Consider the following 25,515-nt stretch of genomic DNA (forward strand, 5'->3'; position numbering starts at 1 on the left):
GACCAAACGACAATATTGAAATAGTAATGCCATTAAACAGCCTTCTGTTGTTTTAAAAACATTTGAATAGCTATATTTATGACTAGCTTCTGTATAAAATGAATATGAATGTGTGCAGTGACTGTATTAACTAGTGCTGATTCAGCAGTCTGTATGTAATGTGTGAACGACAGAACCTACTAGTGAATAGTGACAAGTACAGACATGCAGAACAAATTATGACCTGAGAAAATAATGCACTGCAATGTTCAACAGCCATATCATATCAGCATTTTAAACAGGACCTATAATGCTGCTTTTATTTCATATAAGTCTCTGGTGTCTCCAGGATGTGTCTGTGAAGTTTCGGCTCAAAATACCCCACAGATCATTTATTAGCTTGTCAAATTTGCCTTTGTCTTTTTTGTGTGCGTGTTCCTTTAAATTCAAATTGCGCGTTCTAAAAGAGGGCGGAGCTATAACAGCTCGAGCTTCGGTTGCTCAATGACAACAAAGCTGGAGAATCCAAAGAATAACACAAGACGTGTCACTCGTATTGTTTTGAATGGGAGAAAGTGTAACGCGCAATATGGCGGAATAAGTCCCGCCTTCTAAAGAAGAGCCAATTGCCGACTGGTAAAGTCATCGCGTCACTTCAGCGGCAGTAAGAACAGTCAGACGCGCCTCCGAAGAGACGCGCATTTAGGTCTACGCATGCGCATTAGTTTCATCCAGCATGAAAAATACAGTTTTTTTGTCATGATTCAAGCGTTTAGAAACAAAATCTATAAGCCGGTTGTTGTTTGATTTCATTGGTGATTTCAAATATGAAATTTAATCGTAAGGTTGGCGAACAGTTTTGGAGAATTTGATGTTTCCCCATTTGAAGAGATAGGGCATGATGCCCAGGATGCCCGAGAGGCGTTTCAAAGATGGCCGCCGAGTGAAATGACTTGTCTTAAAGGGACTTTGGGAGAATCCAAAGACTATAGCATAACACAAGACATGTCACTCGTATTGTTTTGAATGGGAGAAAGAGTAATGCTCAATATGGCGGAATAGTCCCGCCTTCTAAATAAGAGCCAATCGCCGTCTGGTAAAGTCATCGCGTCACTGCAGCAGCCGGTTTCTATAGAAACCGTAGACTGTAAAAAAAAAGAAAATAGAAACAGTAAGACGCGCGCCTCTGAAACACGGCAGAAGAGACGCGCATTTAGGTCTGCGCATGTGCATTAGCTTGATCCAGCCTAAAAAATACATTTTTTTGTCATGATTCAAGTGTTTGGATAAAACATTTATAAGGCAGCTGTTGTCAGATTTCATTGGTGATTTCAAATATGAAATGTAATCGTAAGGTTGGCGAACAGTTTTGGAGAATTTGATGTTTCCCCATTTGAAGAGATAGGGCATGATGCCCAGGATGCCCGAGAGGCGTTTCAAAGATGGCCGCCGAGTGAAATGGCTCGTCTTAAAGGGACTTTGATGCAGTACAGGTCATAAACCTCGCCCTTTCCATTCAAACGAAGGAGACTTGAGTCAAAACATAAAAATAAATTACGCTTCAAATAAAATTTTCCGAAAGGTGGTTTTGGTCATATAAGGTAGTTGTTATCACGCTGATATATATTCAATTGTTCGTTTTTGTGATGTTTGATTTTAGCTAGAAATTTGATGCCATAGAAACGGGGCGTGTCCTCATGATTGACAGTTTTGACTGACAGCTTCTCTGGGGACTATCGAGCTTCGAGGGGAGATTGAAGATAACTATTAATTTTCGATTTCTGTGTTATTTCACACCGACAAAATGAGTTGTTCAGCAGTAAACTGTACTGGCCGACCTACAGGATCTGACGGATCACTGAACTTTTGACGTTAAATGTGGGCGATATAAGCTAATTAATAAATGTTATTCGTTAAAATAACTCGCCCAACGTTAGCCATGACTGGAAAAGCAGGTGATAGGTATCTGTCATTTACTAATTATTTTTATGGGTATAAAATAATAATTCGCAGGACAAAACTAATGATAGCTACTCTAATTACAGCAATCGATCTCCTGTAACGTTAGTTGAACTTGATTTAAAATGGCAGGACCGTTTCTGACGATTTAGAGTTGTTTCTAGTGGCATTATATTGAGTTTATCTACTGAATTTGCTGTTTCTAAAAATAGTATTGCTCTAGAAACAGAATAGATTATTATTTTATAGGTAGAATTTTAAATTGTGTATAATTTATATAGACTTGGGTAAAGTTGGTTTTATATTCGCACATTCGGACATCCGTATTCAATAGCCTTGTTAATCACACTACATTGGACATTCAGTGGACATTTACAAGTAAATTATATACCATTAAAACAATACTTATTTTGATCGAATGTGAAAAATGTTGTAAGTTGACAATCGTTGGTTGTCAATATCATGTCGCTGCTTAAAATTCACAAACATTAATTTATTGCACATTTATTGGAAAGTCTAAATTTATCAGAAGTGTGAGAATATAAAACCAATTTTACTCCAGTTTTATATAGCCTTTTTAAAAGTTTAAAATACCTCAATGATGATGCAGTCGTCTGGGCGGAAGTTTGAAAAGTTTGACGATTCCTTCTGCACATGCCCAGGCTTCAAACTGACGTTTTTGTGTGACGTCAACGTTTATCGTCGTATGTTTTACATTCAGTTCATTACAATGGAAGGAAGCGGCGTCGCGTCGTCCATCTTTTTTTTTTTTACATTGTTCAAACCGGAGTCGACACTGATGGAGAGACTCAGAAATTACAAATTTTAGAATGAAACTGGATGTTTCTGAACGGTTAGTGGATACATTTATGTAGTTGAATTTACCGTCGTTTGTGATGCAGTCCGACGTAAAATGGCGGCATGGCCTCACCCCCTTTGCTGCGCGTTCTCGGGGGCGGGGTTTATGTAAATTTTAGCGTTAGTGATGTCACAAACCTGGGAAAAAGCCTTAAAAAGATGCATTTTTTTTTTGAAAATTTCTTTTTCACAAGTATTTTTCAGTTGGATTTATATCTAAATATTATGAATCACAATTATGACAGTTTTTGTCAAAGTTTAGCATTTTATGTACAGAAAAAAAGTTTTTAAATGTTGATTTTGAGGATGAATTTTGTCCATTTTCTAAGCGGGTCTCATAATGTAACAATATTGAAAAAAAAAATTTCAATACAAAAAAAATACTAAACTTTGACAAAAAGTAGCTTTTATTGTATTGATTTCATAATATTTTGATATGAATCCAACTGAAAAATACTTGTGAAAAGATGTGTGAAGCTCTGCAGCATCTGCTGGATAGTGATCATTTTTTACTTTTAAAACTGCATTTTCCAAAAGATCGGCAAAAATCTCACACTAAACCATGTCAAATTATCCATGTGATCCTCATGAATGAAAGTTAGAAATGTGGGTCTTTTATAAAGTGAATTTAACATAAAAAGCTGTTTTTGTATAAAAACTATTTTTAAAAAATATTTTTTAATTTATTTATATAAGTTTTAAAAAATATGATAAATCCTCCATAAACTGCACAAATGTGGAGTAAAAACATTAACAGAGTAAAATTACATTTTGTTGCCTGGGGTACTTCCCAAACGAAGATCGCACAAGGGTTAAAAGAAAATATCTCCCTTTGCATTGAACTTTGTGGATGTTGTTTATGCTCAAACAGCAACATTACACACTAACTAAAGTTAAAAAAAAAAAAAAAACGATTCATAACCACCCTTTTAAAAATAATTTAAAAATATTAAACTGATCTGTAGTAATGAATAACTTTAGTTCTTTATTTCCATCCGGTTTATTTCCATTCCATCCTTTTCCCTTTGTCATTGTGTTATAATTAGAATTCAAGAAAAACCGCTAAAAGAATGTCCCAAAACAGTGAACATTGGCACATTAATATGAAATGAGGAAAGACACGTGTCAGAAAGTTTAGAAGCTCTTTGCTTGAGACTTTATTTCCAGTAATAGATTAAGAAACAAGAGTCTATTCACTATTACAGGCTGTTATATCACAAACAAGAACATCATATTAGTTTTAAGAGCCAAAGGCTTCTTCCAAACAGCATGAGAAATATCACAACTGCTTTTTGGCATCTCGAGTCACAAGTGTCAGAGTGAAAATAAGGCGATCTGTCCTGTGTGAGAGGAACAGCGGCGTCTTCCAGTCACACGCTCAGAAAGGAATTACAATCCAAATTGTTTTAAAGTTGCCAAACAATCGAACTATGAGCAACTTGTCAAATAAGGTCTAAACATGGAAAAATAGCATTGAAAAATCTCTGAAAATACATTATGTTTGATTAAACATACAGGTGAAGTAGAGCCAAAACATCATCGGCACGCATGCAACAAACGTTTTTGGCAACAATAATACCAGCGGAGCCTGTATTATTATTATAATTACTGGAAGTTTTGTTCGACACACTTCCGTCCGTGTTATTATGCAATAGAAAAGATGTCTGTATTAATACAGCATGCTTACACTAACGTTCCAGATGTATTTAGAAGACGAAAACGTTAACGTTGGACCAAATCTGGATGATGCTGCACAGTAAAATTACAATACAAAACCAAACTATACATTTTACAGTACTGAATAATCAAGAATCAACACTCTCAATCATTGTCACGCAGCCTCTACCATTCAATCCAACTTCTGAATTCTCTGTAACCGCAACATGAAATTATCGTTAACGTTACTCACTGTTAAGTAAGTTAGCAAAAAGACTTATGAACCGTCATATCTGTGCTGAGGTCAAACGCTTATAAATCAAGAATCGTTAATACAGATTCAAACAGTGCTCCAAAACATGAACAATTTGTGCAAGTATGGCGACAGAACAGTTTGGCGATATTAAATTATTAAATACGATCGCTTGATTCAGTAAGGTGCGGCTGTTAAATATTAAATATATTTTAATTTCTCTCAAATTGCACAGCTGGGTTTGGTAGGATTCCACCCGGGACGCACACAAAAAGGCCCGGGAGGGTGACGGGGTCGTTGGGCGCCGTGTTTAGCTCCTGCATTGAGTAAACTGGCACGTCAGCTACAAAAGCTCAGACCGGGGTGTCAAAAATATCTACAAGCCGGAAACTAAATCTGAATAAGCGCTACACAAACAGGTCGGATCCCCGTGTTAAAGCTTCACAGGCTAGACTGAGGGGGAAAAAAAACATTTGTCATCTGATGTCAAACTTAAAGCAGAAGCTTGTTAAAACTCCCCGTCACTGGAAGGATCGATTGTCCTTCTGTTTTCCGGCTGGCAGTTTTGTTGGGGACGGACGGACGGTTGGCCGGCCGTTAGCCGCTCCTGTGGCTGCCGTCTCCGGTGCGCTGGACTCGAGCGAGGACCGCCTCTCGGGACACGCGCTTGGGGTCGCTGGCCAGGCCCAGGAAACACATGAGGTCGATGAAACAGGTGGTCAGATTGAGCCTCCAGCCGTACTCACTGGTGGAGTAGTCGAAGGGGAACGTGTGGTGGTAATTATGGAAGCCTTCACCTGAGAAATGGAAGCAGGAGATGAGATCATCAGAAATGGAAATGGAAATTAATCATTAATATGCAATCTAAGAGCAGCCTAAAGGGGTTTTTTACCATGCAAAACTATAAGAAATTATATTTTTTTTATGTACTTTGAGCAGATTTATAACATTTTCATTAACATTTTTTGATGTTATTTATTTGGTAAAATATTTTTAAAATATTAAAACTATAAGAAATTATATTTTTAATGTAGTTTGAGCAGATTTATATATATATGTAATACATTTGAAACTTTTTTTATATTATTTATTTGGTAAATTATTATTAAAATGTTAAAACAATAAGAAATTATATTTATGTAGTTTGAGCAGATTATATATATATATATATACACACACACACATTATTTGAATATTTTATTTATTTGGTAAAATATTATTAAATTATATTTTTAAATGTATTTTAATATTCTTTGCTTATATTTTTATTATATAAATCATATTTCTATGAAGTTTGAGCAGATTTATATATACACTTTTTTTGTAATAAATTGAACATTTTTTGATATTTGGTAAAATATTACTAAAATATTAAAACTATAAGAAATTATATTTATGTATTTTGAGCAGATATATATATACACATTTTTTGTAATAAATTTTGAACATTTTAATTTTATTTTATTTATTTATTTGGTAAAATTATTAAATTATATATTTTTTAATGTATTTTAATATTCTTTGCTTATATTTTTATTATATAAATCATTTTTTATAAAGTTTGAGAAGATATATATATATATACACTTTTTTGTAATACATTTTGAACATTTTTTGATATTTATTTGGTAAAATATTAAAACTAAGTTTTAAATGTATTTTAATATTTTTTGCTTATATTTTCATTATATAAATTCAATTTTTATAATAAAATGGAAGCATTTAATCAAACGATTAATCGCATACAAAATAAAAGTTTTAGTTTGCATAATACATGCGAGTACTGCGTGTAATTATATAAATACAAACAAATTATTGTATATATTTGAGAATTATGTTATGCACAAAATATATAAAAATATAAATACATTTACAGTAATATATATATATATATATATATATATATATTTCTCAAATATATACATAAATGTGTTTGCACATTATTTATACATAATAGTTATAGTACACCCACATATATTAGGCAAACTCAAACCTTTATTTTGTATGCGATTAATTGTTTGACAGCTCTATTTATTCCATGATAGATTTTCATAATTTTTTTTTTTTTATCACTATGGTCAACATTTTATTCTGGAGTTTTTGTTTGTTTATCCATTTATGTAATTTTGAATATTTCTTCGTATTTTTTGAATACAACAATTCATAGATAATTTTTCTATTAGAACTTGAGCTTAAATTTGCTTAATTGTCCTTGAAGAAGAACATAATTTACTATTTTTTTCTTTTTATAAACTCAAATGTCAGAACTCCAATTGATCGTTCACAACTTTATCCCATTAACAACCGCTGCAAACGCTCGTTTTCCAATCATCTGACCGTAAACCAGACATACCAATGGCACTGAAGGTGACAAATCTGTTCTCCCTGGGGTTGATGTTGCTGTCGTAGGGCCGGTTTCCCCACATGTGTGCGGCGCTGTTGACCAGCCAGGTGGCGTTTAACACAAGCGTGTATCTGAGGACGGTCGGGACGAAATACGCCACCCACAGCGACTCCCCCCAAAAGAACCAGGGCACAAACATCGGGACGAAGAAGCACATCAACAGCACAGACGGCTTGTAGTGCCTGAGACAGGGAAGAGAGTTCAATTAAACTTCGTTCATCAAGTGAAGCCTCTTATTCTGACTGACACATAAAGTGACCAATGACATTAAGTGGCAAGTATCATTGAGACTTGCCTCCTCTGAAACATGACGACCTTATCGGCCTTCAGGTCACTGATCTCCAGCTTGCGTCCCTTCTCGATGACATCAGGATGTTTACGGACCAACAGCCAGCCAATGTGAGCAAAGAAAAACCCCCGCACGGCGTTGTGAGGGTCGGCGTCCGTCTCCGAGTACTTGTGGTGAACACGATGATCACGTGACCATTCGTAGATGTCATTCTACAGCAGAGAGAGCAGGAGATGAAACGTGTCATATCTACACTACTAACTAAAGAAAAGATTGCAATTCAGTAGCACAGAAATGACACACTACACCTTTAAAAAAATCCCTTCAAATTAACAGCGAATAGACAGAAATGGAAGTTAAATAACAACGTTTATATGGAGGAATTTTTACATTTACAATATTTTACAAATTCTAAAAATGCTGCATGATTAATCGTCAAAAGATGTTGATATCGATCTTATTCCTAAATTGATTCGACAAGTATGATCACAGAGAACATTTAGATCAGTGTGGGTGCGTCCATCGAGCCAGAGAGAGCCGTTGTCATGAAACAGCTTTTAAATCACACTGTATAATTATTTCTGTGTTACAAATATTCATATTATTACAGAAGTACTGGGATAAAAGTTTATAGTTCGGATATAAACACTGATGTCTGATCAAAATTGAGCAAAATAACCTTTTGAAAGTAACTTGATGCTTCAAATATAAATTGTATCAATTACATTGTTACACCAGTAGGTGGCGACATGTGACTGTTAAAAAATGTGTTTGTTATTGAATCATTCCTTCAAGAGACTCATTTAAAAAAAGTGATTCATCCAGTAATGAAACAAGTGAAGTCTTTAAGAGTGAGTCATTGAATTGTTCGCTCGACCTGATTACTTTAATGATTTTAAATGGATTGCAGCTATTAACATTTTGTCAGAACCTCAAGTAAATTACGTTATTTTGTTTAGTTCATGATCTCTTTGATTCTCAATTCATCCAGAATCATGCAAATCAAATCATTAATAATTAACAGTGACACTAGCAGTCAAAGGTTTCAACACACGACTGAATTTGTTTCTCATGATCTTAAAAACACTTTGATCAAAAAGCACAAACACAAAACAGCTTCATTTGCTCCGGGTGAATATTGTTGGTGTTACAGGGCTTGAATTTCAGCATGGGATTGTGCATAATTTTGTTCTCACACCCAGATAAAGCCGCATCTCAGTAATAAATTGAGTTATTTTTCCGTGCTTATTGCACTTAAACAATCAAATACACACAAAATAATGTCAAAATACACCGTTATGTTTTAAGCGAACGTAAATGGTTGAGAAAGAAAATGCATGTTTAACAGTATAATGAATTGGTGCATCAGGTCTTAAAGTGACAGCAGCCTAATATACCTGCTTCCAAATTATGAGATAATATTAAAAATATCTGTGTGATATTTTTTTTTTCATGGTATCAGTCAAAATTTGGAAAATTTGTGCCATTTTAGAGTTTGAATCACTTTACCATTAGTATTCTAGCATGTGGTCAACAGTCAGAATAAAGAACAAGTGAATGCGTACAAACTATACTAACGTATGCAATCATGACAAATAAATCAAACCATGTTTTGCAGATTCTGTGCTTCTGATCTAAAAAAAGCGTCTCTTAGAACCCAACATCAAGACCATTTAAAGTTGCTTACCTGGAAGGCCATGGAGTTGGCGAAGGCGAGAAAGATCCGGAGAGGTAAAGACGCTTTATATGATCTGTGACTCCACAACCTGTGAGCGCCCGCAGTGATGCCCAGAGCACTGTATATGAAACATGCGAAAGCTGCAGAAAACAAACAAACGCCATCCGTTAGATAGACCTATGCAAATAACTTTAAAATTTAATGGAGCTACTTGGAGCCACAAAACAAATCTTCAATTTTTAATGCACACACTTCACTCACAATCACACGTCAGTTCAATGAGTCGTTCAAGTTCAAGTTCACGTTTATTTATAAAGCACATTTAAAAGCAACGTGTGTTGTACCAAAGTGCTGTACAATATTACACATGATATATAAGATAATAAAACTAATACATAAGATAACATTTAAAAACATGCAGGGTAGACCATAAACCAGTCGTATAAGCGCATAGACTTTATGCATTCTGTAACTCAACTTTTGAAAGTTTTTATTGAGCAAATATGCTTTGAAATATGCATAAGACATGTGATTTGAGGACTCATTCATTCATGGAAGTAAACCAGTTTGGAAACATGAGTTAGACTGGCCGTTTTTTTTTACAGTGCATAAAATTAGCATTGACCGTCCCTCAGAACTGAGCCAACAAAACCTTAATGGAAAAATCTGTCTTCATTTACTTTGCATATAATCACATTTTGACCGATCATGCATGTGTGAACATTTAGAACTGAAGCACATGTGAAGGAGATTTAATAAGATTTTTTTAAATAAATTTAATTGAATATAGCAGGGCTGTAACCACCAAAGGCATTGAGGAGAACACGCCCACCCCCAATAATTGGAAATGGCTCCGTCATCGCTGTAGCTCGCATGTGTTCCGGTCTGTTCTGTTTATGCAGTTTTCATTGACTACCTTGTGAATCGACGCGCCCAGGGCACGGTTGCCACCTTGTGGATAAACTAATTACTGCAAAAAAAATTAAATGCTCATGTTCGACCGTGTGCTTACAAATATCTGGCGGTGGGCGTACAGTACTGAACGCTGACTCTCGCATACACGTAAAAAGTGAAAAATATGTTGGGCTTAATAGCGCTCGTCAATGTCAAAATGATAGCCAATCAGATGAAAGAAGAGTGTGAATTCCAGCACAATGCTTTTAGTTTTTACAGTAAAAGTGGTAAGATACAAGTAGCTAAACATTCGATATTTGACGACTGTTTTACGATGGATACATTTAACGACCCACAGTAACATACAGTGATGCAAACTACTCTTACTACTAAGTAATTCCATAAATTAGTAGTCTAAACTATTAATTTATGGAATTTCTCCATTTTGAATTGAAAATATGCAATTGAAACTATGTCATTCATAACTCAATGTGACGAGACAAGTCACATATTTGAAATTTTTAACATATTAGACTTAGAAACAAAAGTGAATGTGTGCATATTTTTTTAGGAATGCACAATATATCGGTACCATATCGGTATCGGTTTAATTTTAATGTTATCGTTATTGGCCCGGTAAGAAAATTTGGCCAAATAATTAAGCCAAATATAATTCAAATATAAAGAATTATCGGTATCGGACGAAATATGTCAATTTTTAATGTTATCATTATCGGTTCTATAAGAAAATTTGGCCGATATATTAAAGCTGAATATAATTCAAATATAAAGAATTATCGGTATCAGCCGATATATGTCCATTTTTAATGTTATCATTATCGGTTCCATAAGAAAATTTGGCCGATATATTATATTTGCATTATATTCAGCTTTAAAGAATTATCGGTATCGGGCGATATATGTTGATTTTTAATGTTATCGTTATCGGTTCAATAAGAAAATTTGGCCGATATATTAAAGCCAATAAATAATGGATTATTTCCTTCAGCTGAAACCCTTCAGATGTTCACCATGATGCTTTTGAATTGCATAAATATGATTATACAATTAAAAATGAATGAAAATCACTTCAAAAATGAAAATACAGTGCAGCACAAGTCATATAAGCTACATAATATTATAATGAGATCATTATAATTGTGTGTTGGGACATGGATTTTAATGCTAAGACTTTTGTTTTTGTATTCAGGCTCTCAAAAATAAAAATTGTATTTAGATTTATCTGGCAATATATCGGTTATCGGCTTTCAAATATAAAGAATTATCGGTATCGGCAGATATATATTCATTTTTAATGTTATCGTTATCGGTACGATAAGAAAATTTGTCCGATATATTAAAGCCGATAAATAATGGATTATTTCCTTCAGCTGAGACACTTCAGATGCACACAGTTTGAATTGCTTGAAATACGATTGAAAATCACTTCAAAAAGGAAAATACGGTTCAACGTTCTGTCGTATTATAATAAGAACATTATAATTGTGTGTTTAGGACATGGATTTTAATGGTGAGACTTTTGATTTTGTAATCAGGCTCTCAAAAATTAAAAATAAATGTTTATTTAAATTTATCGGCAAATACATCGGTTATCGGCTTTCGAATATATAAACAATTATCGGCCGAAATTTTCATATCGGTTCATCCCTAATATTTTTTAAATAAAATAAAATTTGCAAAAACTTTAAATGGATTACTTCACAACTACAGTTTATCATTTCTTCTTCTTTATTCCCTTAAATCCCTTTTAACATCGTGCTAAACACGTGTTCCCTGTTATTAAGGAATGCATGGAATGACGTATGAGTAAATGAAGACAGAATGTTCATTTGAAACAAAGCATTAGTGTGTTGCTGCTGATGTGCAATGTGTGATTTCAATACTCACTCCAGATTAATGTGAGAACAGATGCAGATGGTATCAGTAAGAGTCCATACAGAGCTCCAGTGTGCAATAAAGTCATCAGAATGACATTTCTCCACACTACGACGATGGGAGGTTTAGGCCCTTCTTTCTCTTTATAAGTGTGATCAAACACGTCCTCCACTGTCTCTGCGCGCCGCGCCGAAGCTTTGATATCCATGTCAGGCATGATGATCACTGCCAACACAAACAGACACTTCCGTTAACATTCAATACAACTGCGACGCAGCAGAACCAGAACCAGCAAAGCCAAGATAAACTGGGTCACATCCGCGTGACGCGACAGAAAAAGCATTTTGTCAGGAAGAAAAACACTCACCAAACTGCTGCTGCTGCTGCTGCGGATGGGTGTGAATTCAGCGCACGTGGAAGCTTGAATTAAAAGCACAGCCGCTTCTGAAGCAGGAATATCCAAACGCGCAAGAGCTGAGATGCGTAACAGCTGCTGTTGATGGTGATGCGTAGTACTGTCTCGAGCGGAGAAACTGCGCTGTGATTGGTCAGAGAGTTTGATGCCACCTTCCAGGGAGTGCACGGATTGGCTGATGCTTATCTGATGTTCGCTTTCTCTTTATTCACTTCACACCAGCATCCCCGTACAATCGAACTTCACCGGAGTCGCTTCGCGTATTTATACTGGAAATGCGCTCACCCCACCGGCGAGGAGTTTCTCTGCTGCAGCCAATCATCGCGAGCTCGTGCTGTCACTGCCATGGGCGCTGTTTCATCATTGCACAATCGTCATTATTTTCAAATAAGAGATGTTCTTTGATTATCACTTTATATTGAACATAAAAGATGCAAAATACTGATACACTGATAGCTGGAGCTGGACTAAAGCAACAGGACTATAGTGATACCAAGTGAACTGCAGTTACCCAGGTGTTTTCCAAGGGTGTTTTCCCCAAAAAATAAACTTTTAATGAAGTTTTCTTGGTTTTGCATGTTTTATCTTGCATGCTTTTAACCATTTACAACGTACAGCACACGACAAATAAATGAATCAGCTCACTGAAATGAATTGCCAGATCAAATACATAAAACAAACAAACATTCATATGAAACCATACACTTATAGTGTTTTTAAGGCTGGTTTTAGTTTTATTTAATCAAAAATGCCTTTGTGTGTGTGTGTGTGTGTGTGTGTGTGTGTGTGTGTGTGTGTGTGTGTGTGTGTGTGTGTGTGTGTGTGTGTGTGTGTGTGTGTGTGTGTGTGTGTGTGAGAGAGAGAGAGAGTGTGAGAGACTTTGTACTTTTTTTTTTTTTTACAAACTAATCTATTCTCTTTTTTTCAATTAATTTGTAACAGGAACAAATTATAATTAAATACTTTATAAATAAATTATTATAAATTATAAATGTTTTTGACTTACTTATAAAAATATTTTTATTGATTTGCAAAGGGAATAAATTATAATTTAATACGTTATAAATATTTTTTTATAAATTATAAATGTTTTTGGAATAAATTATAATTAAATACTTTATAAATAAATTATTATAAATTATAAATTTGACTCACTTATAAAAATATTTTTATTGATTTGCAAACGGAATAAATTATAATTTAATACTTTATAAATAAATTATTATAAATTATAAATGTTTTGGAATAAATTATAATTAAATACTTTATAAATAAATTATTATAAATTATAAATGTTTTTGACTCACTTATAAAAATATTTTTATTAATTTGCAAAGGGAATAAATTATAACTAAACACTATAAATAAATTATTATAAATTATAAATTTGACTCACTTATAAAAATATTTTTATTGATTTGCAAAGGGAATAAATTATAATTTAATACTTTATAAATAAATTATTATAAATTATAAATGTTTTGGACTAAATTATAATTAAATACTTTATAAATTAAATTATTATAAATTATAAATGTTTTTGACTCACTTTTAGAAATATTTTTATTGATTTGCAAAGGGAATAAATTATAATTTAATACTTTATAAATAAATTATTATAAATTATAAATGTTTTGGAATAAATTATAATTAAAGACTTTATAAATTAAATTATTATAAATTATAAATGTTTTTGACTCACTTATAAAAAAAATATTTGTATTAATTTGCAAAGGGAATAAATTATAATTAAATTAAATAAATAATTATTTATAAATATAAATAAATTATAATTTATTAAATTTTAATCATATTATCTGATTTTTCTTTTTTTTACAATTAAATATATTTTTTGTTAGCATCTTTTTCATGATTTGTTATCACATTTTTTCTTTAGATAATTAATGTGGTTCAGATAACATAATATTTTGAGTTTTTGTTGTATTAACTCAAATTTTTTATTTCAATGAACTCAAATTTTTAAGGCAACTTACTTTTTTAATTCTTTTTTTCACAGTGTAGTGTGACTCAATATGAACTGCTGTAAATTATGCAAATCTTATCAAGATCAAAGTAGCTTAACTGGTATATAAAACTAAGTACTTTATTAACAGGAATTCTCAATCAATCCAGCGGGAACCTGATTTTCTCACACGTTTATGAGGAATTCCTCAGCTGTCTGAAGACTGAATCATCTCAGCAATTATTTTTAAATTGTGTTATTATTTCTGTGCTTTGAGATACATTTCATACTCTTCTCTTTCTGAACATATAGTCATTTTCATCATATGTACTCAGTTAAATGTCGTTGTCAAAACTTTCAACATATGCCCTTCAGTGCCCATATGATGGGCAGTTCGCCAAGTGACCCTATGACAAACTGATATGAAGGAGACACACTGGTATTTCCACAAGATCCGATCTGGATAATGATATTGACATGACATGATGATGAGTGAGATCATTAAAACCTTTGCTCTTATTTCACCACAACACAAAAACGCACTCATCCACAACTAAACTGCAACATAGACATTACAAAAGATCTATTTCTGAAAATTAATAAGACACATTTCTGTTAAACAAAGCCAAACACTGTTAGATAAAAGGCCCAGTGGGATTCCAGAACTTTTGACTCAGTTTCTAAAGAGCGCTTTATGCCAAAAAGCTTCTATAAGGAGAAATATCTGAAATGATTGCATATTTGGCACGTCTAATGAGTTATAGAGTGAAAAAGTATGTTTACGAGCTGTTTAATTCATGAAATTGCATTAAAATTATAAAGGAATTGATTAATTGCAATGTAATGCAATGTATCAGTCGCACATGAATTGTTTTAAAGATAAAGCAAAGTATGTTAACTGATACTTCGGCTGTTATCTACAATGTTTATGATCTTTTTAGAGCAAGATAAGCAATATATAGAAATCGTTAAGATGGGTGTGTCTCACTGATCTACATAAATTATGTAATTAATTCGAGTTTACATTCAATATCACAACACATACAAGCCCCTATTACTATATTGCACTATAATGTATTAAAATCCAAAGTTTATCATGCATCATCTTGGAGCAAAGCTTGGAAATAAAGCTTTGCGTCTTTGAATTGCGAGAAAAGGGTTGGAAAAGTCATCAGTCCCCTGATTTAATACTTCGTAGAGCCACATTTTGCTTTAATTACAGCCATTAATCTTTCTGTACTAGCTTTGCACACCTAGATTGGGGAATATTTGCCCATTCTTCCTTGCAGAATTGCTCAAGTTCAGTCAAATTAAGTGCTCTCTTCCACAGATTTTCTATCGGATTTAAAGGACACCCCTTTTCACAAGTCTCTATTGTCTCCAGATTGTGTCTGTGAATTTTCAGCTCAAAATAATTATTATAGCTTGTTAAATTTGCACCTATTTGGGTGTGAGCAAGAACACGCCGTTTTTGTGTGTGTCCCTTTAAATGCAAATGAGCTGCTGCTCCCGCCCCCCTTTCCAGAAGAGGGCGGAGCTTTAACAGCTCAACAACAACAAAGCTGCCAAATGTCAAAAATGGCGTCATGACAACAACACTCTACAACAACAACTCTTCCTCTTCTCTAAAGCAGCCCGACATGACCCCGCCCCCTTTGTTGCATGTTCTCGGGGGCGGGGTTTATGTAAATTTTGGGGTTTGTGATGTCACCAACCCAGGAAGAAGCTCATTGAAGTCCTTAAAAAGCAATTTTTGTAAAAGAAAATATCTGACGTAGAACCTGGAAGCACGATGTTTACAACGTAAACATCAATGAAGAGACAAAAGTATTGAATAAAGTCGTTATTTTTGTTTTGTTTTTGCACATTAAACATTAAAACATTAAAGGAACACTCCACTTTTTTTGAAAATAGGCTCATTTTCCAGCTCCCCTAGAGTTAAACAGTTGAGTTTTACCGTTTTCGAATCCATTCAGCCGATCTCCGGTTCTGGCGGTACCACTTTTAGCATAGCTTAGCATAGTTCATTGAATCTGATTAGACCGTTAGCATCGCGCTTAAAAATGACCAAAGAGTTCTGATATTTTTCCTATTTAAAACTTGACTCTTCTGTAGTTAAATCGTGTACTAAGACCGACGGAAAATGAAAAGTTGTGATTTTCTAGGCCGATATGGCTAGGAACTATACTCTCATTCAGGCGTAATAATCAAGGAACTTTGCTGCCGTACCATGAGTGCAGCAGTGCAATGATATTACGCAGCGCCCGTGAGCCCCTGCTTGCACAGGGAACGTGCCTTGCAACCATGGAGACGTTTGTGAGAGACGCTGCGTAATATCATTGATACGGCAGCAAAGTTCCTTGATTCGAAAACGGTAAAACTCAACTGTTTAACTCTACGGGAGTCGGAAAATGAGCCTATTTTCAAAAAAAGTGGAGTGTTCCTTTAAGATTGAACCACTGTAGTCACATGGACTATTTTAACAACGTCTTCAGCACCTTTCTGGACCTTGAAAAAAAGTGCAACGGTCTATGTGTGATTCAGATACCTCTCAGATTTCATCAAAAATATCTTAATTTGTTTTCCAGCTTAAGATCACAATAGGTATGGTGTGTTTTAAGTGGTGTGACGAGATGGTTTGTGAACAAATAACTATTACAAAAGTGTATAATGATTTTCTATAGGCACTTTATATATAGTCGAGCTAATAATTAATTTAACCAATGTTTTAAGTCGTTATCTTTACTGCTTTAGAAATACATGCTGTTAACGAAAACACTGTTGAATCATTTACAGTTAGGGTGAATTAAGAGTGATCGGTACATAAGGTCAAATGGGACAGTAAAACTATAATACAGAGTTTATTTCTCACCTCACAATGTGTGAAAATAAAATGTTTTGCTGAGCGCCAGCTGTGAGACCACATCCTCAAAATTGGGTGATCTGATTGGTGTGACACCAAGAAGGTGGGCGGGGCAGGCATCAAACAGGAAGTTGACTCTGAACTAGTCTACATTTTAAGGTCATAAAACTACTACTTCACACGAACCTTTGATGGAAACATGAATACATTGGTTTGGGTGATTGGAACAGAGCTTAAAGGCTTTTAAATTCAGAAAATGATTAACCATTATGCTCTAAATTGGTGTTTCCTGACCTTTTCATTTGTGCAACCCCTAATCAACCACAAAAATGTTCATGAACTAGCTAAAATATCTAATTCTGAAAATATTATTGTTGCAGTAATACACCACATTCATGTTTCCATCAAAGGTTTGTGTAGTTTATCAAAGAGTTTATTTCATCCAAAAGGGTTTGGGGTAAGTTTACATATTTTTTTAATGAATTTTGGACCATTTGTTTTTTACTTGTTTACACTTTTCAATGACTTTTGGACTTCTTTTGCCTCAATTACACGTGTTGTACTGAATTGTGGATGAACATTGAGAAATTTGGACAGAAATGGACACATAATAGACTCTTAATAGTGATGCACACAAAAACCACGAAATCTTGCTTATGAAATGATATCAAAGTATAAACTTGTGTAATAAATATGCTTAGCCTAAATCAGTGATAAGATGTGCTGTCCCAATCATCCAAAGGTCGTATCACCCAAATGTTACCAAATAAATTTGGCTCAGTTTACATAAAAGGATTACAGTATGTTTCATGTTCAAATGGATGGATAAGAAATGCATCATACTGTATGTTGGGTTCTTGTTTTATTTTAGGGCAAGCAACCTTGCACAAGGCGGAAATTCAAAAACTGTCCCAGTCACCCTTAATACTGTACTAATAAAAACAATATTATATCGCAATATAATTACATAACCACAGTGAATAACTGTACATGGCGAATTAAGTTGTGTGCGCATGCCTACAATCTGTATTCAGATTTTCCAACTCCCTTAGTGTTGAGTTTTACCGTTTTCGAATCCATTCAGCCGATCTCCGGTTCTGGCGGTACCACTTTTAGCATAGCTTAGCATAGTTCATTGAATCTGATTAGACCGTTAGCATCGCGCTTAAAAATGACCAAAGAGTTCTGATATTTTTCCTATTTAAAACTTGACTCTTCTGTAGTTAAATCGTGTACTAAGACCAATGGAAAATGAAAAGTTGCGATTTTCTAGGGCGGTATGGCTAGGAACTATACTCTCATTCCGGCGTAATAATCAAGGAACTTTGCTGTGCAACGAGAGTATATTTCCTGGCCTAGAAAATCGCAACTTTTCATTTTCGGAATTTACGCAGTCTTAAATTTTGTGGCGCATTTTCTGACTGTTTCTATATGAACCGGAGCTTCTAACGGCCGCTGCAGTGATGCGATGACTTTACCAATCTGCGATTGGCTCTTATTTAGAAGGCGGGATTTATTCTCCCATTCAATATGAGTGACGCGTCTTGTGTTATTCTATAGTCTTTGGAGGCGCGCAATAAATAATAATAATATTAAAAATAAATGAATAAATAAATAACCTGCAAGGAACATTCTGGGAAGGTTTTTTTGGGGGGTTATAAAAATAAAACCTAAAAAATAACCTGCAGGGAAAGTTCTTTTTAGGTTACAAAAATAGAACCAATGTCCATTTCACGGACTGTGATTACGCAGATTAACGGTCATCATCATCGTAAATCTTGCAAAGTTTTTTATATTGTCTTTTTTCTGTGTGTACATTTATAACACTATACTTAGTATTGTATTACCTTTTCATCAACTTACAAAAAAAATCTAAAGTTGATATCTTTCTCTCTTCTGACTGCCTTTGTCAATCCCTCTCTCTCTATTTTTGAGTTTTTCTTTTGCTATTTGAGAAAATGGGGACATAAAAAATATATTTAATGTATTCTCTCATTAACCGCCATACGACTTCCGTTTTCCAGTGTGTAATATCATTGCACTGCTGCAGCCATGGAACGGCAGCAAAGTTCCTTGATTATTACGCCGGAATGAGAGTATAGTTCCTAGCCATATCGGCCTAGAAAATCACAACTTTTCATTTTCCATTGGTCTTAGTACACGATTTAACTACAGAAGAGTCAAGTTTTAAATAGGAAAAATATCAAAACTCTTTGGTCATTTTTGAGCGAGATGCTAACGGTCTAATCAGATTCAATGAACTATGCTAAGCTATGCTAAAAGTGGTACCGCCAGAACCGGAGATCGGCTGAATGGATTTAAAAACGGTAAAACTCAACTGTTTAACTCTAGGGGAGTTGGAAAATGAGCCTATTTTCAAAAAAAGTGGAGTGTTCCTTTAAGATTTTAAAATGAACGGTTCATTCATAAATCTCCTGTAAGATCTTATAACACGAAAGACAAACAGAACGAGCGCAGCGCTGAAAAGGGGCGGGGCTACATACGCTCTATATAACTTTCTTTGACATAAAAGTTTCTTTAAATTTCAAGATAAGAGTCAAGAACTCCATTGAACTTTTTTTTTTTTTTATCTTAGAGTGGAATATCAGCCAAGTTGTTTTGTCTGCCAATATTTTATACCAATAGTGGATTAACAATATCAAATTATAAACTAATTTACTGAAATGAATGTCAAACAGGCCCACTGTGCGTCTATAAACTTCAAATGTAAATATTAACAGTGTTTTGGGATCACAACAGTTTGTTGTGCATTTAAATGCAACATACACGCTCCCATTTAGAAGTATCTTTGCATCCAGTGTAATGGAAATAGTCATACTGTGGCATTTTAAGTTGAATTATAGCGCCATCTACTGTGCGTTTCTTAAAAGACAATCGTTTTGAGATCAGACATTTGAATGTGATTATACATGCCTTACACGTATGACCACGATATTATCGTTAGATCTGCATGCTGTATCGATCAAATTAATTCAACTGGCCAATGATTTTAATCAGAAATGGCAGCGTTATCAGAGAACACGTCATCATTCCTCGCCTGGTGAGACTTTTATCCATAGAAATAGAAATAAGATGGAGGAATGGCTGTTGGTCCGAGAGTATAAGATGGGAGGGTTTTATTGGCCCAGACGCTTCCTTTAACTGGTACAATTATTGTTATGATTATTAAAATTGACCAACAAACAGACATTTATATATATATAGACAATATTAAAAATAAGAAAAGAGGGAGAGTGCTCCTAAAAGTCTAAATAATAACAATAATAGTAATTCTCATATTTGATTATGTACCTTTAATTTAGTTTACCTTCGTCATTGTGCTTAATTGTGAATATTATGCAACTAATATTTCTGCAATGTCTTGAAATGGCAGAAATAGTAGCAGTTGTATATGTTTGCAGCCAAAGGTGCAAAAATGATCCAAACCACTGCTTGAGAGATAGCATAGTCACGTGGTACCTGTTACTTTACTCAGTGTTGATCGGGATGACCCAATCACAGCAGTGTGTGATTGATTACTCATTAAAATCATTTATTAGAGAAACTGCTTAAATCTTAAATCTCAGCTAAGAATCGTTTTAATTATTACATTAAAATAATAATACTTTTTTTTAAATGCACAAACAAAACCAAAAAACTCGTGAGATTTGAACGAGAATCGTGTTTTTTGGGCCAGCGTGCGCCCCCTGGAGGAAGAACCACAGCCTGGCGTATCGTAGGAAACAGTTATTATTATTAGCCGACAACATTTGCAGCTCAATGGTGCTGTCTCCGTGTGTTTCTCAAATCAGCTGCTGTTTCTAAGTAGTTCAGTGATGGAGGTAAACAAAGATGAAGCGGAGCGCTGCATCGAGATCGCGCTCGGAGCGCTGGAGAACGCGCAGCCGGAGAAAGCGCGCAGGTTCCTGGAGAAAGCGCAGCGGCTCTACGCGACGCCCAGAGCGCAGGGTGAGCGACTGAACCCGGGCTAATCCAGGCCCTGATCGCCCTCGCTTACTCTCATAAAGCACTGAACACTTAGGAAGCGCATTATTGGGTCGTATTTGTTGCTCATTGAATTGTGCATTGAGGGGAAATGAGCAGTTTTGTGTTTCATCCGCGCGTAATGTATCCGTGGAAATCTCTAAATGTCGTTCAGTCCGAATGTGCAGTTGTGGCTAAACACAGATATGTGATTGTTTGTTCGTGTTTTATTGTATATGTTATGGCTGCGGTGTTATATGATGATGATGATGATCATGATGATGATGCAACTCTTGCACAGGTCAGATTGAGATGTCATGTGAATCTGACTGTCTCAAACCCCACTGAGCTCTTATTAGACAGTCTATTAGGGAATAAATCTACTTTGCATTCCTCACCCCAAAACAAAAATCAAGAAATAGTCATTTATATTGAAATAATAATATTGTAAAGAAATAATAATGCTATTTTTATTATTAAGTAACACTAATAATTATGTATAAATAACTATTTTTTAGGAAATTTTACATTATTTTGGTGCATTGTGCCATTTTCATAATGAAGATCTCATTACCTTTATTACTGTTAATACACTGTAAAACAGTGTTTTTTTTTGTTTAATTTATTGTTTAATTTATTTTTGTTCATAAAACATGATAATTTTTATCATTTTCTTTTTTATATATATAATATAAAATATAATAAATAATACAATTCTTATTATATAATATAATAAAATAAAATATATATTTGATTTTCTTAATTTTCTTATTTTCTTTAAGCAGAAATATATATATATATATATATATATATATATATATGTGTGTGTGTTTGTGTTTTTTATTATATATATAATAGAATAGAATCAAATTTAACCCTAAAATCAAAACAAAAATCAAGAAATAGGCATTTATATAGGAATTATATAATTATATAAATAGCAATAATATTATTTTTAATATTAAGTAACACTTATAATTGTGTATAAATAACTATTTTCAGGAAATTTTACATTATTTTGGTGCATTGTGCCATTTTCATAATGAAGATCTCATTACCTTTATTACTGTTAATACACTGTAAAACAGTGTTTTTTTTGTTTAATTTATTGTTTGTTTAATTTATTTTTGTTCATAAATCATGATAATTTTTATCATTTTTTATATATATAATATAAAATATAATAAATAATAAAATTTATAAATAAATTTATAAATAAATAAGAAAATAATAAAATATAAATATTTGATTTTCTTACATTTTTACTTAATATTTTCTTAATTTTCTTATTATATAATAAAATAAAATATATATTTGATTTTCTTAATTGTCTTATTTTCTTTAAGCAGAAATATATATATATATATATATATATATATATATATATATATATATATATAAAAAATTAAATTTTCTTTAAGCAGATATATATATAGCTAGATAGATATAGATATCTCCTTAATGAAAATTGTATTTAGTATATATATATATATATATATATATATATATATATATATATATATATATATATAGTTTCTATTATGCACTATAGATGTATTATTTATTTTGTAAGTTATTCAGTTAATTTATTTAGTTTAATTTGTATGTATTTTTCCACAGTTTTTCTTTGGTCTGTTGTCAGTTGTGTTGATTTGCGTGTTTTCCTCATTGATGGTCAGAGCTGCTGGAGTCTCTGGAGCGGAGCGGCGAGGCCTGGTCTCAGAACAGTGCCGCAGGAGCTCGTCAGCGCAGGTCTGGGGTCAGCAGTAACGGCGCCGCACCACCGGACTCCAGTAAACCCTACACGCCGGAGCAGGCCGAGGCCGTCAGACGGTGAGGGAACCTCACAGCTTCTGTTTGATGGCAAAACATGTTTCACACGGTTGACTAAACAGCTTCCTGTCAGACGGTTCTTACGAATCATATTCTACATTTGCAGAATTTTATTTTTTACCACATTTTCTCTGTTTACTCATAATGCTAGTCAAGGTTCCTTAAACCTAAAGCAGGAATTTTTTTATTCCCAAGATCACTTCAAACTTCTCTCGGCCCGTCAGAATTCATTTTTTTGCAAATGTGTCTAAATATATAAACCGATATTATTCCATAAGATCCAAATCCAAATGCATATTTATTAATATTTTGAATGACCTTTTTATTTGTATTCTTTAAGATTTCGAATTTTAGTTTAGAATTCAGTCATTTTGTTAGTAATTTTAGTAGGGTTGAGTTAATTTGGTTTTTCTCTCTATTTTCTATTTTTATTTCAGTTTTAATTGTAATAATTTTAGTACTTCAACTTATATGATTAATAAGATCCAAATCTGTGTTATTTAATTATTATTTATATACTGTCATAGTATTTATTCATATTTTGAATGACCATTTATTATATTTTCAGTCATTTTAGTAACTTTTTAGCTATTTTTAATGTTTATGTATTTTTATTATATTTTTATTTGATTATATTAGTTTGTTCCTGTTTATATTTTTTATATTATAATTATATTTTAATTTTAGTACTTCAACTTATATTATGAATAAGATCCAAATCTGTGTTATTTATATATTGTCATAGTATTTATTCATATTTTGAATTACCATTTATTGTTATATTTTCACTAAGTTTTTAGCAATTTTTTAATGTTTTTGTATTTTTATTATATTTTTATTTGATTATATTAGTTTGTTCATATTTATATTTTTTTATATTATAAATAATTATATTTTAATTTTAGTACTTCAGCTTAAACATTTAATTGAGTTGCTAAAGCAGTATTTTTAACTTAAGTATTGTATTTATTAATGTTTTGAATGATCTTTTTGTGTGTATTTTTTAAGATTTCAATTTTTAGTTTAGGATTTAGTAATTTTTGTTCATAATTTTAGTAAGTTTAAATAAATTTCTTATGTGATTTTATTCATTTTTATCAGTTTTTCTTCTATTTAGCTTTAATTTTTTTCAGTTGTAATAGTAAAAAAGTAAAAATAAAAAAGTTTTACTTTTACTTATGATTATGATTAATAAGATCCAAATCTGTGTTATTTTTAGTATTATTTATATACTGACAGTATTTATTCATATTTTGAATTACCATTTATTGTTATATTTCAGTCATTTTAGTAAGTTTTAGCAATATTGTAATGCTTTTATGTATTTTTTTAATTTATTACATTTTTATTTGATTATATTAGTTCATTATATATTACATTTTTATTTGATTTATATTAGTTTTTTATATTTATATTTTTATATTATATGATAGTAATTTTAGTACCTAAACTTGAACATTTAATTGAGTTGCTAAAGCAGTATTTTTAACTTAAGTATTGTATTTATTAATGTTTTGAATGATCTTTTTATGTGTATTTTTTAACATTTCAAATTTTAGTTTAGGATTTAGTAATTATGTTAGTAATTTTAGTAAGTTTAAGTAAATTTCTTATGTGATTTTAGTCATTTTTATTAGTTTTTCTTCTATTTAGCTTTCAATTTTTATTTCAGTTTTAATTGTAATAATTTAAGTACTTCAACTTATATTAATAAGATCCAAATCAGTGTTATTTTAGTATTATTTATATATTGTCATAGTATTTATTCATGTTTTGAATGACCATTTATTGTTATATTATAGTTTTTAGCAATTTTTTTATGTTTTTGTACTTTTATTATATTTTTATTTGTATATTTTTATATTATAAATAATTATATTTTAATTTTAGTACTTCAGCTTAAACATTTAATTGAGTTGCTAAAGCATATTTTTAACTTAAGTATTGTATTTATTAATGTTTTGAATTATCTTTTTATGTATATTTTTTTCAAATTTTAGTTTAGGATTTAGTCATTTTGTTCATAATTTTCGTAAGTTTAAGTAAATTTCTATTGTGATTTTGTTCATTTTTATCAGTTTTTCTTCTATTTAGCTTTAATTTTTTTCAGTTGTAATTGTAATAATTTTACTACTTTTTTATTTTTACTATTTTACTACTACTTCTACTTATGATTATGATTAATAAGATCCAAATCTGTGTTATTTTTAGTATTATTTATATACTGACAGTATTTATTCATATTTTGAATTACCATTTATTGTTATATTTCAGTCATTTTAGTAAGTTTTAGCAAAATTGTAATGCTTTTATGTATTTTTTTATTATATTACATTTTTATTTGATTTATATTAGTTTTCTATATTTATATTTTTATATTATATTATAGTAATTTTAGTACTTAAACTTGAACATTTAATTGAGTTGCCAAGGCAAGTTAAGTTTTATTTTATTTCATTTGTTAATAGTTTCATCTAACAGTAATGTTGCTGATGCAGATTCAGTCCTCAAAGTTTGTTGTTTTTGCAGAATAAAGCAGTGCAAGAACTACTACGAGACTCTCGGCGTCCAGAAAGACGCTTCAGAAGACG

The 25,515-nt window shown here is 32.3% G+C and overlaps 2 protein-coding genes across 4 annotated transcripts in view; one reads left to right on the forward strand and one right to left on the reverse strand.

The window, feature by feature from the left end:
- Positions 1-3,924: 3,924 nt before the first annotated feature.
- scd (stearoyl-CoA desaturase (delta-9-desaturase)) lies at positions 3,925-12,532 on the reverse strand. Its single transcript, XM_067368830.1, has 6 exons — positions 12,234-12,532; positions 11,879-12,091; positions 9,086-9,216; positions 7,405-7,610; positions 7,059-7,291; positions 3,925-5,502 (listed from the first exon to the last, which is right to left on the reverse strand). Exons 2-6 carry the CDS (start codon positions 12,081-12,083, stop codon positions 5,303-5,305), a joined length of 975 nt encoding a protein of 324 aa, XP_067224931.1. The 5' UTR covers positions 12,084-12,091; positions 12,234-12,532; the 3' UTR covers positions 3,925-5,302.
- A 4,744-nt stretch (positions 12,533-17,276) lies between these two features.
- Positions 17,277-25,515, forward strand: part of dnajb12b (DnaJ heat shock protein family (Hsp40) member B12b) — a 19,049-nt gene continuing 10,810 nt past the window's right edge. For 2 of the 3 annotated variants that reach the window (XM_067369444.1, XM_067369445.1), the window contains exons 1-4: positions 17,277-17,564; positions 20,920-21,076; positions 22,771-22,924; positions 25,454-25,515. The exon at positions 25,454-25,515 is cut by the window's right edge and continues 84 nt beyond it. In XM_067369444.1, coding sequence (XP_067225545.1) covers positions 17,364-17,564; positions 20,920-21,076; positions 22,771-22,924; positions 25,454-25,515 — 574 coding nt within the window. In that variant the 5' untranslated portion in view covers positions 17,277-17,363. Of the gene's footprint in view, positions 17,565-20,820; positions 21,077-22,770; positions 22,925-25,453 lie in introns of those variants that run through there. The other variant, XM_067369446.1, reaches the window with a different exon arrangement.

Source organism: Chanodichthys erythropterus, chromosome 19, assembly GCF_024489055.1.
Source record: "Chanodichthys erythropterus isolate Z2021 chromosome 19, ASM2448905v1, whole genome shotgun sequence".
Taxonomy (NCBI): domain Eukaryota; kingdom Metazoa; phylum Chordata; class Actinopteri; order Cypriniformes; family Xenocyprididae; genus Chanodichthys; species Chanodichthys erythropterus.